General features: G+C 37.6%; 1 protein-coding gene across 1 annotated transcript in view; it reads right to left on the bottom strand.

The window, feature by feature from the left end:
* The window catches only part of TNKS (tankyrase), a 191,223-nt gene that overhangs the window by 53,182 nt on the left and 123,084 nt on the right, over window positions 1-14,957 (bottom strand). Inside the window, exons 6-8 of the mRNA XM_056116682.1 lie at window positions 7,892-7,986; window positions 6,502-6,568; window positions 5,864-6,050 (exon numbers count right to left, since the gene is read on the bottom strand). Of these exons, the coding sequence (XP_055972657.1) occupies window positions 5,864-6,050; window positions 6,502-6,568; window positions 7,892-7,986 (349 nt within the window). The remainder of the gene's footprint in view (window positions 1-5,863; window positions 6,051-6,501; window positions 6,569-7,891; window positions 7,987-14,957) is intronic.

The following is a 14,957-nucleotide window of genomic DNA, read 5'->3' as shown; positions in this document are numbered from 1 at the left end:
CAAAGAAAGGACAGGCTGAACCAATATTTTGTACTATCTCTACTTTTGCTAGTTTGGTTACTATTACTGTCAACACAACCAAAGATAAATAATAGCAGAAAAAAGGAAATTCTGATAACCAAAATATTAACAGAGTTATATCTTATCTCACAATGGAGACGTTATTGGTGCCTGCTTGAGCAAACTGATGAACTATGGGAGGACAGTGCTACAGTGTTATGTTTTTTCTCAAATAAAGAATGCAACGAAGTAAGTGTGTTAGAGTTGGAAAATTGAAAAATTTTATTTCGCTTGTACTTAAGTTTTACATCACAGAACACATTGCTTTTGCTATGTTAGGCCCATCACCCAATTAGTACTATGCAATTATTTGTTACTGTTGTTCTGTTTTTTGGGTCATACGTGGCAGTTGCTCAAGGCTTAGTCCTTTGTAATGTGCTGAAGGATCAATTATGAAGGACCATATGGGGTGTCAGGGATTGAACCTGCATTAATCCTAAGCAACGTAACTGCCCATTTCTGTACTAATTTTTCAGCCCAGTGCTTGGCATGTAGTAGTTCACAACAAAAATTTAATGAAAGTCAAACCATTTATAAAATAAACCCCGGTAAGCTCAGAGTGGGAAAAATCCATTTTTATACAACTCCTTTATCACTGCTAAATTCCACGAAGTACAGGACTTTGAAACTTCATAAATTAAAAATCCAAGTCAAATGAAATGAAAATCAGTATTTTCAAATAAGATGCCAGACTTCAATTTTGATAATAAACTCAGGAACAAAATAAGTCAGGAATTACTAACTACAATATGGAATAAGCAGTACTTGACAACTGAAAAGAGAGGTACTATGAAGATAACTGATTTCAAGCACAATGCATGTTTTCATCTTGAGTCATAGCCTAGAATAGTGGTTTTCAACTGTTACTGTGCAGACTGGAATTGATCCACAGGCATAAAAGTTTGAAAACCATTGTTCTGGAGAAACAGAAACTAAATTCAAATCATATTAGCATTTTCCCAAATGACAAATACTCTCTGCCCATCAAAGTAATCATAGTAATTCTACCTTTCCAATTATTCCTTTAAGTTAAAAAAATGGCTGAGAAAAACTTAAATATGAAGTTTTAGACAAAGAAAAAAAATAGCTACACAAAGGTAATTAAGAAATTATGGTGCAATAATGCAATCTCAAATAATAAGTAGCAAAATATTCCTTTATATTTGCTCTTTAGGGGAAAATTTAAAAATAATTTGCCCATATATATTTTCAAATTTTAATTATTTTATTTATACATACTTATATTAAATATAATTCAAAGAAAGGGAAAACTGTGTAATTTTCCTTCTCAACACACAGATTATAAAAAGGGTTTTTTTAAATTAAATTTTAGGTTAAAAGCAGTAGGCAAATTAACTCAAAATTGCCCTGACTGAAACTTAGTATTTCTAAAATGCCACTTAAATTTTCTCAATGCAATTTTAAGAAGAATAAAAGCAACTTTCAGTATTTTTCATTTCAACAGGTGGAGAACACTCTTTTGATCATTTGTTCTTAGAAAAACAATTTTTTTTTTCCTTTTTGGATCACACCCAGCGAATGCTCACAGTACTCCTGGCTCTGCACTCAGCAATTACTCCTGGTGGTGCTTGGAGGACCTTATGGGATGACAGGGATTGAATCCGGATCGGCGTGTGCAAGGCAAATATCCTACCCGCTATATTTTTGCTCCAGCCCCGAAAAACAAATTTTTAAAAAAAAACAAGAATAGAAAAAAATTGTGTACAATAAAAATGTAGTAATCATGGTATGGTCAAAATGTCTTCTTGATTCAGCAATTAAACTTAAGTATCTAAAAATATGAAACTGAAAAAAGAAGTTATATCATTATTTCAAATAGCTAAAAAATGCAAGTAATTGAAAGTGCATAATAATAAAATGATTGGAAAAAGACAGTATTAGATAATTTCATCTACATGTAAAATACAATTGAAAAAATTGATGATCGGACAAGACAAAATGAAAAAGATAGTTTAATGGACATCTGTAATAAAATTAAGATTACTTGAGGAGAGAAAGCAGGGAGAGATAAAGTGGGAAATTTAAAATTAAAAAAAGAACAAAGTTCAAAATTGGAGGGAAAACAAAAACACACAAAACAAAACCCCAAATTATTTGTTTTCTCTATAATTTTATTAAAAATAATTTAAAAAAAGAATTCTGCAATTGCAAATGCTTAATATAAAGCTGCAGGAATGTCTTCAGTTAGAAATGTTCCAAGTTCAGTGATTCCTTATTTACAGGTAATTCCTTGGCAAAATCAATTTAAAAAAAATAACAGAGAAGTTGAGAAGACTGAAAATTATGCTAGTGAGGGGAGTACTCTCCATACCAAAATACAGAACTTTAGCTTAAATCTTAAAGATTACACTGGAATGAAACTGGTGAAGCGCAATGTTAAGTCTCCAAATACTCAGAATTTGCAAGATGGTTGAAAAGTGGTGGGAGGGTGGTGAATGTTGGCACAAGGCTAAAGCTCATCCCAGGATTTAAGCTAAAATTAAGAAACTGGAAGGAAACAACTTCTTAAGCCCAATTGAACTGTCTGTCACTGTCCTCCCGTTGTTCATCTATTTGCTCGAGCGGGCCCAATAACGTCTCCATTGTGAGACTTCTTGTTACTGTGTTTGGCATATTTAATACTTTCAGTAGCTTGCCAGGCTCTCCAAGAGGGGCGGAGGAATCGAACCCGGCTCGGCCGGGCTGGCTGCGCGCAAGGCAAACGCCCTACCATTGTGCTATCACTCCAGCCCAATTAAATTGAACAAATTCCCTGGGCACATCATGCACTTTGCTGGGCACATTGAGGTTGTAAGATACACAGGCCTAAATACAAACATAGCACTTTAAAAATTATGTAACTAGACACTGCAAAAATGTTTAAAAGAATACCAAAATCCAGGTCTTTCTAAGAATTTAAATTCTACTGGAAAGATAAGATATAAACACTAAAACATAAACTATATAATGCAACATAATGCAAAATAACATATGGCAAGAACCCTGAGTGGGAGAGAAAATAAATGTACTTTGTCAAGGATTCAATGCTAAGACATCTGCCCAGTTATAATCTGGTTTGAGTTGGCCTATAATCTAGTGGATGTCATCTGTTCCATTTCCAAAATAAGTTTAAATTTCCACTTAAATAAAATCAAAATTACAAAAAAAAATTCTTGTTTTAACATAAACTAGTTTGAAACATGCTTAAAATTACATGTTGTTTAACAATGCTTTCACTGTGCGTTTTTTTAAAAGCCATCATTTAAAGATCTTTCTTAGGCATTTCAATTCTTTAAAAAAAAAAAACAAAAACCTGAATGCTAGAAAGAACAATCCACAGGATCAGTTAAAAATAGCCAGACATACAAAAAAAAAGTGTTCATCACTGGTAACTAGGGAAATGCAAATCAAAACAACCAGGAGACAAGACATCACACAAAAGAGCACTGCGTGGGTCAAAAATGGCAGAAACAACCATGCCAATAGAGATACAGTGAAAACAGAACCTTCATTCACTTGTTGGTGGAACTGGCGTCTGATTGAGCTTCTATCAAAACCCATATGGACACTCCCTCAAAACTTTAAAATAGAGCTATAATGTGACGCTCAATTCCAGTCCGTGGTATCTAACCCAAGAATCCAAAATGACAGTTCAGAGAGCTATGTTCATCACAGTGCTCCTTATAATAACCAAGATCTGGAAACAGTTCAACTGTCCACAATAGAAGACTGGATAAAAAAATTGGGGTGTATCTGTGTGTATGTGTGTGCATGTCTTGTGTGTGTGTGTGTGTGTGTGTGTGTGAGAGAGAGAGAGAGTGTGTGCGTGTGCACGCAATGGACTATCATTCAATTATAAGTAAAAAAAATGTCTTACATTTGCTACAACTTGGAAGGAGCTGAAGTATCTAAGGCAAGACAATTGAGTCAGAAGAAAGGCAAACACTGGAATGTAACACTCGGAGGTGGAGTATAAAGAAGCAAGGATTAGAGAATACAACAAGTGAAACACTTCCCATGCACTTAGCAGGTCCAGGTATGATCCCTGAGCATAGGGCTAGGAGTAAGTTCTGAGCACCCATCTCAAAAAAAGAATGAAACCAAAGCAAGAGAATAGGTCAATGAAAATAAGCCCTGAGACTCTGCCAACACAACTGGGTTAGCTGAACAGTACTGGGGAAAGAGGGGTAAATGGGGCTACAAGGGTGGAGCAAAGGACAGGTAAGAGAGAAGGTACCTAGTGGAGAAGAGATTGTTATTTTGGAAGTGGGTATGGTACAGCAACATTATAAGCCCAATACAAAAGTATTAGCACAGTTGTAAACTATGATATTTAAGTGGAAGAAAATTAGGTAGGTGACAACTAGCTTTATTTAAATTTAATTTAATTTATTTCTATTTCTGAATAATCACAAATAGAAATAAATGTATCTCAATAACTGATCTAACAATTTATTGTAAAGTACATCCTATCTAAATAAGATCCTGAAAAGGAAAAGAACTTCAAGCAAAAACTAAGGAAATATGAACAGAGTATGGCCTTTATTTAATAATGTATCAACATTGGCTCAGTAATTATGCAACATGTACCATACTCATGTAAAATGCTAATAGAGAAAACTGGAAATAGGAAATATGGAAACTATTATCTTTGTAACTTTTCTATAAATCTAAAACTATTCTAAAACAAATATTTTAAAGACACATGTACAGTTACTATTTGGGGATAGTACACAATCAGTGAATCATAAAAATGATCATATTTAAATTTGGGAAAGTAATGGCAGTTTGACTTCCACACACCTAAGAAATAAAAACATGAAGCATCCATGCTCTGGAAAGTTGTTACTGAGGGGTATAAATCAGAATACTAGAAATACCAAGGTTAGAGGAGGGAGAGGAGAGAGGGACAAAGAAAGTAAGGGAGAGAGAGACAGACAGAGAGACAGAGCGAGAGAGACAGACACATACATAGACACACACAGACACACACATAGTGTACATAAGTACACTACCTTGCAGGGCCAAGGGCACATGAGTGTTTAATCATATTAAGATATAATACCAGTGGCACAAGATACAAATACTGAGCTGAGAGAATTTTATGGTAGTACACTGCTGTGCTTCCACACGTGTCAAGGACATAACAGACAGTCAATAAATTGATAACCGAATCATCCTTATGGAGAGAGAGCCTTGCCACATGGACTTAAATTCAGTTGGAATACAAAAATAAATAGTGCATGTGTAATAAAGATTATGCGATTTATAAACTAGTATATTACGTGGGCTGGAGTGATAGCACAGTGGGTAGGGCATCTGCGAACCCGGCAAGTTACTGAGAGTATCTCACCCGCACAGCAAAGCCTGGCAAGCTACTCATGACGTATTCTATATGTCAAACACAGTAACAACAAGTCTCACGATGGAGACATTATGGGGCCCGCTCGAACAAATCGATGAACAACGGGAGGGCAGTGCTACAAGACAGTGCTACATCATGTGTAAGAATAGATTGTTAGAAAAATGAAAGGAAAATGAGAGAGCTCCATTTATAAGAAATCCAAATCAGGACAGGGGCTGGAGTGATAGAACAGAGGGTAGGGCATTTGCCTTACATACAGCCAACCTAGGTTCGATCCCCGGCATCCCATATGGTCCCCTGAGCACTGGCAGGAATAATTTCTGAGTGCAGACCCAGGAGTAACCCCTGAACATCACGAGGTATGGCCCCCAAACAAAACAATAAACCACAATCCACTCCCACCCCTCCAACCCCCCAAATCAAGACATAAATACATACATGTCAACCTCTCCCGGAGCTCAGGTGTTGGAGCCATATCCACAGCACTTTTGCCATGGCAATTGACTAATGTCGGGTCAGCACCGTGGCTAAGTAAGAGAGAGCAGACTTCTACACGATTCTTTGAAGCAGCCTCATGGAGTGGAGTAAACTGCCAGAGATCCATAGCGTTAACACAAGCTCCATGCTGAACACAGAGAGAAAGTTTTAGGTTGGAATGATCTTTCTAGACCAAATAAAATGCAAAAGACAACACTTTCAATTATAACTCTTTGAAATCTCAATACATGTTTTTAATTTTTCTATAAATTTCAGCTTTCAAAAACAATTTTAAATAAGTGGAATACTTTAAAATTAGTCAAGCAGCGGCAACATGTATTTTGTGTGAGACGTTACTGGTGCCCGCTCAAGCAAATCGATGAACAACAGGAGGACAGTGCTACAGTGCTACAATAAAGAAAATTAATTTGAGAAATAAAGGAAGAGAAGTACAGGCATCCCCAGAGTAGGTAAAAGTTTAGCAATTAAAAAAAAAGATTTTATTCTCTTAAAAATCTTATTGGCAATAAAACACATGAAAAATTGTGACAAGTTAAAAAATATGATAGCATTCATTCAGTGTTTTAAATTTCTCTTACCTTTAGTAGTAGTTCTGTGACCTCGTAATGTCCATATGAGCATGCATTATGAAGAGGCACAAGACCACTAAACAAAAAGAGGGCATATTAAAATACTTAAATGTCAAAAACATACTTATACAAGCACTAAAAAATAAAAATCAAATAAATCTTAACAAAATTTTATTATAAAACATTTACAAATAGTGAACAAGATTTTTTTAAATTACTGTTTAGGTTCAAAAACTTTAAATTCATCTTATTTTTTGTGTAATTCTTCAATTTAAAAATTAAAATCCAATGAGAAAACCATTTAGGTGAAAGAACATGTGCTAATGAACAGTTCATGTTTTATAGATCATGTAGCTCTAGAAAATAAATATTAGTAGTCAATTGAAAGATTCCTAGTATTTTATTTCATCTTCAGCATAATTTCCAGCAAAAGAATTAAATGTCCAAACTACTGTCACTTGCATGTGTAAAAGTATCACTATGAATGAGTCAAAGATCCCCTTTGTGTGGTTCACTTCTCTTGGTCACTCACCTACTGTACACCCATCTGTTTTCAGACATGCACAAGGAAACAGAGATGTCCAAGAGCATCAGGCATTTGTGCCCCTGCACTCTTGGGACACCATTCACATATGGCACAAAACCTGGCACAGGCAAGAGTGAAATCAAGCACCATAAAAGGAGATTTGAAATGGATGGTTCCCCTTTCTGTAGCTGTCTGAAGTACTGAGTTCTTTATTTCTGTCTCCTGCCGTGGAGAGGGGCAAGGTGAAAGATACCCTTAGCCATGGTTTTGCTTCCACTATGCCAATCACCAGTTAATATGAGCACTTTACCTGGGTTTTAGATCTTAAGATGGGATAATGAGAAATGTTAGCGCAGCACATAAGATAACAGACAGAATTCATATGTCTGCGGAGACTAGAGAGAAAACCGGTACAATGTTTTCCAAAAGTCAACCTATTCATAAGATAACATGACTATTTTCTTGGTTCCCACTCACCCAAAATCACTGTTGTTTCAAAAAGATCTTTTTTTAGGTTTTCTCAGTATAAACTGCCAAGGTTTCATCAGAGAGGAAAAAAATTAAGAATGCTTCGAGTTATTATTAAGAGATAATCCTTTCATACCTGATGAAGATGATACCTATTTTTTGATCTCTCTGAAAAGTAACTTGGAAAGTTGAAAAACTGGTGACTGAGAACAAAAAATTCGAATCTCAAATAATAAAACTGCAATAACATTAGTTGTAAACATGCCTACAGTTCTCCATAAGCTGAAAAAGAAATGACACAGATGACTTGCCTTGGCTACAGCTTTAAAGCTGTATCATATCAGAAGGTGAAAGCATAATGATCCAGGAGCAAAACCTACGAAGGAAATAAATCAATACACCTACCCTTTGTCTTTTGCATGAACATCAGCACCATGCTGAAGAAGAAGCTGCACTATCCGAACCCGGTTGTAGCCTGCTGCTAGGTGTAAAGGTGTAGACTAGAAAAGAAAAACACATTTCCCTCCTTAGGCAAGCAATTCTTGATTTGCCCCTTCATCCATACTTGCTCAAATTAAAACACCATGAAGGTTAACATACACAGAAAACACTAGGTTGAATTGCAAAAAATTCTTACTTTCAAAGTTCACTAGCCTCGAAGTAAATTCTATCTACCTATCGCCTACATGTTTTTCAAAACCTTTAGTCCCAAGCCCTACCTTAACTGCTTTACATTATTGTATATTACTTTCTAATATTACCACTCTCACGGTTCTGGAAAATATATTAGGGCTCCTACTTATTAGAGCAAGCACCCTTCTTTATCCTAATACAATCCTGTTAACCATTTATATTATGTCATAAACCTTAAAGAATTGGCTCTCAAATTTCTCTTTAATATGAAAAAGTGATAAACATCCCCAAAGAATTATATGAGAACACTTTGGTGGAAACAGGTAAGACAATAGACTGATTCATTCTATTCAGTTCTTTGTGACAGGCCAAAACTGATTTGTTACAATGGATATAAAAACAATGCAAAGACAGTATTTAATTAATGTTATTTTGTAAAATAGATAGGCTGCATAAATACAAGAGGAAAATATAGTTATCACATTTTCATTTTAACCATGTCATTAAAAGGTTCTCTGCTAGAATTTAACACGGTAATTACAACAATCAAACTTGTCACGTAAGAAAATCAGAAATAACTTTTAATTAGAAGCTCTTTTCATTATCACAACAATTTTTATACCTTTGCTCAGTTACTTTAAATTTATACACAATTATGCTTTCTATTTTTTAGTCTTCTATTTACATCTTGGGATTTAATAACATATTCAATTTACTTTTTTCACATATTCGAAATGTCAAGATACAAGAGAATTACTAAATACTGCATTATCTATTACTGCTTCCAAGGAATTCCATACATTTTAATATACTGACTGTCCGAGCTTAGGAAATATCTTTGAGCAATGACAGCTAATAATGAGGCAGTCACATAAATTACAAGTGGGTTTTGTAGTCTGGAAACACGATCATGCTCCAGGAACTGATGAATTCTGTATAAATCATATCACCTATGTTTCTCAGTCTACTTCATATATAAAATGGAGATAAATCACCTGCCCTAAATATCTCTAACAACTGAAAATTAATAAAACAAAATGTAAGAACATATTACAAAATGTGAAAATACTTTTAAGATACATGAAAACCTTTTAAGATATAAAAGACCATAGAAAAAAACAGCATTAAAATTTTCATAACCTTAAAACAACTTACTCAACCTCTGCATTAGATACACGTCAAATGTTACTTCTGAGGACTTGAGGTACCTTCTCCAAGCATTTTGAAAATTTGCTTCACTATCTTCAGGCATGCACTGTTTCAGGAGGAACACGTCACTGTCCTTATCTTTTTAAAAGCTGTGTACATCTCTTTCACTTTATCCTTTCCTTCGTGCACCCTCTCTTCTGTGTGAGTGTGCATGAGCTCATATTCGGAAAGTTGCTCAGTATCTCTGACCTGATAATGGCTTTCACAAAATTTAGAAGGCCCTCAGCTACTATTTCTTCACCTATTTTCCTGCCTTTTCTCCTACTATTCATTCCTTCAGTGACTCCAAGCACACCCAGACCAAGTTGCATTCAAAGCTTGCTTTGAAGATTTGTTAAGTAGGACCTAAGCAGCCTTTATTCTAGGACAAATTTACAACGCCTACTGAGCACTACCCTTCTGAGCGCTCTAACATGTCTCCTCTGGCTGACAGCAACAGAAACAATTAGACTTTGTGTGAGTTGGCAGTACTATGACCTCTAATCCTTCTGGGGGAGGTTGTTTGATCAGCCCAAGGCAGCTTTCTCCTTCATGTATGAGTCAATACTTGGCTGAAGACCCTCAGAGGAACATTTGCAGAACTCTGGAACTCTCTGTTCTTCCCGGCTGGTCCTCCATTCATCCTGCTACCTCTGATCAGCTTTGTCTCCTCCAACTCCTAATTCTATTTCTCAATTAGAGAGACTGCTGGGCTCCCTCTGGCTTTCTCCCTGAAGCAAAACCTGGAAATCCTTCCAGATGGAACACTGGAACACTGACAAGCTCAACTCATTATCTATCAATCTCGCAGGGATGGGTGCCACGCACTGCCTGATGTCCAGTCTTGGAAAACTGCATTATGTTTAATTTGTCTCTTTTTTATTGTTTCAGGATGAAAGGTAATTTAGTCCCCATTATTTCATCTTGGGTGGCTTTTAGGAGTGACCTGGACCTGGCACTCACTGAAGCTGTTTCCTCTAGAGAGGTTACAGGGACTACTTTGGATGACTGGTCCATGCACGGGTCAGTTCTTAACAGAACACTGATGACATCCGTATTATACGGATAGGGTGACATCTTCACTGATGATGGACAAAATCAGTTTCTCTTTTTATACTAAGTTTACAAAATTTTATTTGTATATCACTGATTCAATAATTTTTTTTCTTACTCTTGAAAATGAACAAAAGTGGACAAATACACATATACTCAGACACATTTAAAAGTATAAAGCATAAGGAAAAAAAACCCAGTTTCTGAATTTTTAGCCACTTTAAGACAAAATTATTTACAATGTTTTCAAAATGGTAATATAGTTAAACTGTTGACATTTATATAACTCAAATTATAAGGTTCTGACAAGCTAGAAAGTGAAAGATGGTCTACAATAAAATGGTTGTGAAAAAATGAAGTTAAGCAGTGAATGTCAAAACGATTACAAAGCCGAACTGATAGAATAAGATAACTGATACAGGCAGTAAAAGATACAGTAGTTTCTAGATTGGAAATGTCAGCGAGAGCTCCAAGAAAGGAAGGAAACAGGGAGGAACGGAGGGAGGAAAGAAGAGATAAGATTAGTTGAGAACAGCAAAGCAGAATACAAGAGCCCAGAGGGAATTCAAATTTGGATTAATTGAATTTGAAGTGTCTATCTGATACCCTAGTGGTAAAAGGAATAGAATTCAGGAGAAATAATAGCTGAGAAGCAATTTGGTCATAACTGGCATTTACTTAAAGATATTTTAGCATCTGCCACTGTAAATTTTAAGCATTGTGGTAAATGTTAAACACAGTATGGGGAACTTTATTTCAAGTAGAATAAAAAACACATAATAATACCTGGTGGACATGGTATATTTGAGAAACTAACAAAAAAATATAAGCAGCCAAGTGTAGCATCTTTTGGAGGCGATGAGAAAGTCTAAAGACTTTAAGCTGAAAACCACTACATACTAGAGTTTTCCCCACCATTCATCTGAGATATATATAAGGCACTGGCAGAACTTTACAAGAAATAACAAAAACCATCGAAAAGTGGGACAAGAGATGAACAGAAACAATAGTACATATACACAATGGACTACTACTCGGTTCTAATTAAAGTTGAAATTGTGCAGTCTTCTGCTACTTGGATGAATCTGGAGAGTGTCATGCTAGTAAGTGAAGTCGCCAGGAGAGGGACAGACACAGAACTATGTCTCTCAGATATGTGATATAAAGAAACACAGCAGGGGACTAATAAATGCCCAAAGGTTACAAACTGACAACTGGCCTTCAGCAGGAGGCCTGCTACAAGAGAGGAGGGGGGGATACCCGGACAACAGTGGTGGAAAGGGGACTCTTGGGCAGAGGGTGCGGTGTAGGAAGGTTCCAAGCAGGAAATCCTTGCCTAAAAAAAAGGGCCAGAACAACAGTACAGCAGGTAGGGTGCTTGCCCTGCACATGGACATCTGGGTTCAAAACCTGGCATCCCATGTGGTTTTTCCTCCCCCCCCCGCCCATATCTCCCACCCCAACCCAGCCTCACCAGGAGTGATCCATGAGCTCAGAGCCTGAAATCCCGAGCACTGATGGATGTGACCCAAAAAATGAAAAACAAAACAGCAAAAAAGACTCGGATTTTGGCAAAATCACTTTAGTTATTTTCCAGAGAACCTGGCAGAGAGAGGACAACTGGAGGCTAATCCAGGCTGCATGACAGAGTGGGTCAGCAAAATGGCAGCAGCATCTGAATGGGCAGAGCTGAGCTAGAAGAAGGATGAATTCACAAGGAGAGGATGGGAAAAGTGGGATGAGACTTTCTGAGTAGTTGCTTCAGTGAGGATGCTTATCACACACACACATTGTATAACATCACTTGAATGCACATAAATTAGAAGAAACATTCACAGTGAAATATTACACACCAAATCGTAGCTTCTAATGCAAAGCAATTAAAATTATGTGTTCTAAAACTAAATTTAGCAAATGGTTACCACACAACTAACTTTACACCTCAACTGCCAAGTGGAAAAGCAATGATAAAAGTTTCTAAATGTCAAAACTGAAAAAAAAAATCGAGCATACTCATGTGAAATATTCACATTTAATAATTTTGTGTTGTAAACTAATGAAGGACTCAAACAGCTAAGACATTATTACATACAGTTTGTCTATTACAACAACTTTGTATGCATGAGATTTACTATTAAAGTACATTATTTTAATGGGAATAACTTAAAAGTCAAACAAGTTGTGAGATAAAATACCAACTCCTAACTACCAAAACTATCTAAACGTCTATTATTCTGCTGTAAAAAAAAAGTATTATTACTAATATTTTATATGATCAATGTTAGCAGAAAAAAAATCCTTCACAAAATTCCCAATTTCAAAGTATTTACCTGGAACCAGGTTAAAAATTTTGATAGACATATGCATATTTGCTTAACATTTGATAGACTTACAGTTCAGTATGAAGCATGAGGAAGTTTTAACTTATTCTATTTTTATGTGTGTGTGTGTATATATGTATTTTTAATTTGGGGGCCACACATAGAAGTGCTCAGGGCTTATTCCTGGCTCTGTGCTCAGGGCTCACTCTAAGTGGGTGATCATGTAGCATGCAGAGAATGGAACCCTGGTTGGATTCGTACAAGGCAAATGCCCTCCTAGCTGTATTATTGCTCCAGTCTCATTTTAATTTCTCCACTTAGATGAGTGGGGCTCTCAAGCAGTGCTCAGATCACTCCCAATGCTGGGGTCTGAGGACTCTGTACAGAGGGCCCCCAGGGCCACACTCAGTGATGGCCATGGGCAAGCAGGGGTACATCAGCTAATGCCTGGGATACTATAAGGAACTGGGGATCGAACTGGGGTCCCACACAAGCAAGGCAAATGCCGTAAATAAAATAAATAAAAGTAAATAAAAGTTTACTTTTAAATTCTTGGCATTACATTAGCGCTTTGCAAAACTCACAGACATGTGACTTCAGACTAATTTTTCTATTAGGCAACACATGGCTGTGATGAGGCCTTACTCCTGGCACTGTGTTGAACTCATCGCATTACACTCCCTCTCTCCCGCCCATGCCGTGGATGGGAGGGAGAACACGAAATGGTGCTCAGGAATCATTTATGCCAGAGTTCTGAGAACCATATGCAGCTCTGGGCATCGAAGCTTTATGCAAGTCCCACATCTTAAACCTTAAACTATCTCTCTGGTCCTCAACTAATTTTTTAATGTAGCTTTCAGCCTTGGCTCTCAGTCTGTGTAAAGTGAGAAATATAATTCCTTACATAGAAGGTTGTTGCACAGATTAAAGGTAACTATATAAAACACCTAGTATACCACCTTTCAGTAGTAGCTCAATAATGGTATTAAAATCTATCGTATATTGGCTCCACAGCTCCTGGAGAAGACACCAGGTTCCAAAAAGAGCCGAGATCACCGGGAAGTCCCAGATGGGGTAGGTGCCACATCCCGCCTGCCCCAGATGGAACCCCGGTGACCAGAAGCCTCTACAAGCATAGCTCGAGTATGCGGGAACTAGGACTTTTCCTCCAAACTGCCGGGACCATCCCGGCTCCCAGGTAACCTCTGATTCCGGAAGTCATGCCCACGGCCCGCCCCCCCCCCCCCCCCCCCGCAGCGCCATCTTTACAGCACACAGCCGCAGAGAAGGACCACGTGGAGGGCTGGCTCCACAGCTCCCTGAGAAGACACCAGGTTCCAAAAAGAGCTGAGATCACCGGGAAGTCCCAGATGGGGTAGGTGCCGCATCCCGCCTCCCCCAGATGGAATCCCGGTGACCAGAAGCCTCTACAAGCATAGCTCGAGTATGCGGGAACTAGGACTTTTCCTCCAAAGCGGCCCTGCGACATCTCCGTATATACAAAGTGATCAATAGGAAGTAAATCACCCAACGTTTCTCCCTGAAAATCAGAGTTAAGCTTGGAGCAGAAAAGTGAACGGACTATGCGTTAATCCAGGCCATCATGTCTGCCCGGAGGGGAAAGGGTGTTGCCCCATTCGCCCTCTCCTCTCTGGAAAGAAAGATGGCGGCCGCATGGGAGCCTTGTGGACAGCAGGTATGAGCCGGGGGTGTCGGGGCGACTAAAACCTCATGGGAAGGGGGGCGTTCCGGTCCGTCCTTCATGCCCTACCGAGGTCACCAGTTGCCCCCCACGAGCGGCTCTCCAGCACGGCCACAACTCCAGAGCACAGAAACCAATCTCTTAATTATCTGACTTTCAGTAGAAATACTTACAGGGTTAATAAGTAAAATAGCGGAAATCTAAAACCAACATTTAATTCTTGAACCCAGCTGTAGAAAGCAAATCATTTCACAATGCTTTTTCAGCATGTCTCATTTGGGGGGGGGGGGGGACTCTAAATAATAGTGGTGCATCTTTTATTGAAACAATGAATCTAATCAAAGCAGATAGAGTGTTAACTAGAATTCATCTGCCTCGCAGGCATTGGGAGGGGTGGCGGGTGGGGTTTTATTGGGGTTCTTTGTGGTAAAAAATAAGTATTGGTAAAGGGAAATGTGTTTGATATTTGCATGACTGAGACCTAAACCTGAAAGCTTTGTAACTTTTCCCACAGTGATTCAATAAATAAATAAATTATTTAAAAAAAGACCTTTTGACTCTAGGGACTGCAAAG

This window comes from Sorex fumeus, unplaced genomic scaffold (assembly GCF_029834395.1).
Source record: "Sorex fumeus unplaced genomic scaffold, SorFum_2.1 ptg000033l, whole genome shotgun sequence".
Classification (NCBI taxonomy): domain Eukaryota; kingdom Metazoa; phylum Chordata; class Mammalia; order Eulipotyphla; family Soricidae; genus Sorex; species Sorex fumeus.
This window is presented reverse-complemented; position numbering and strand designations above follow the sequence as displayed.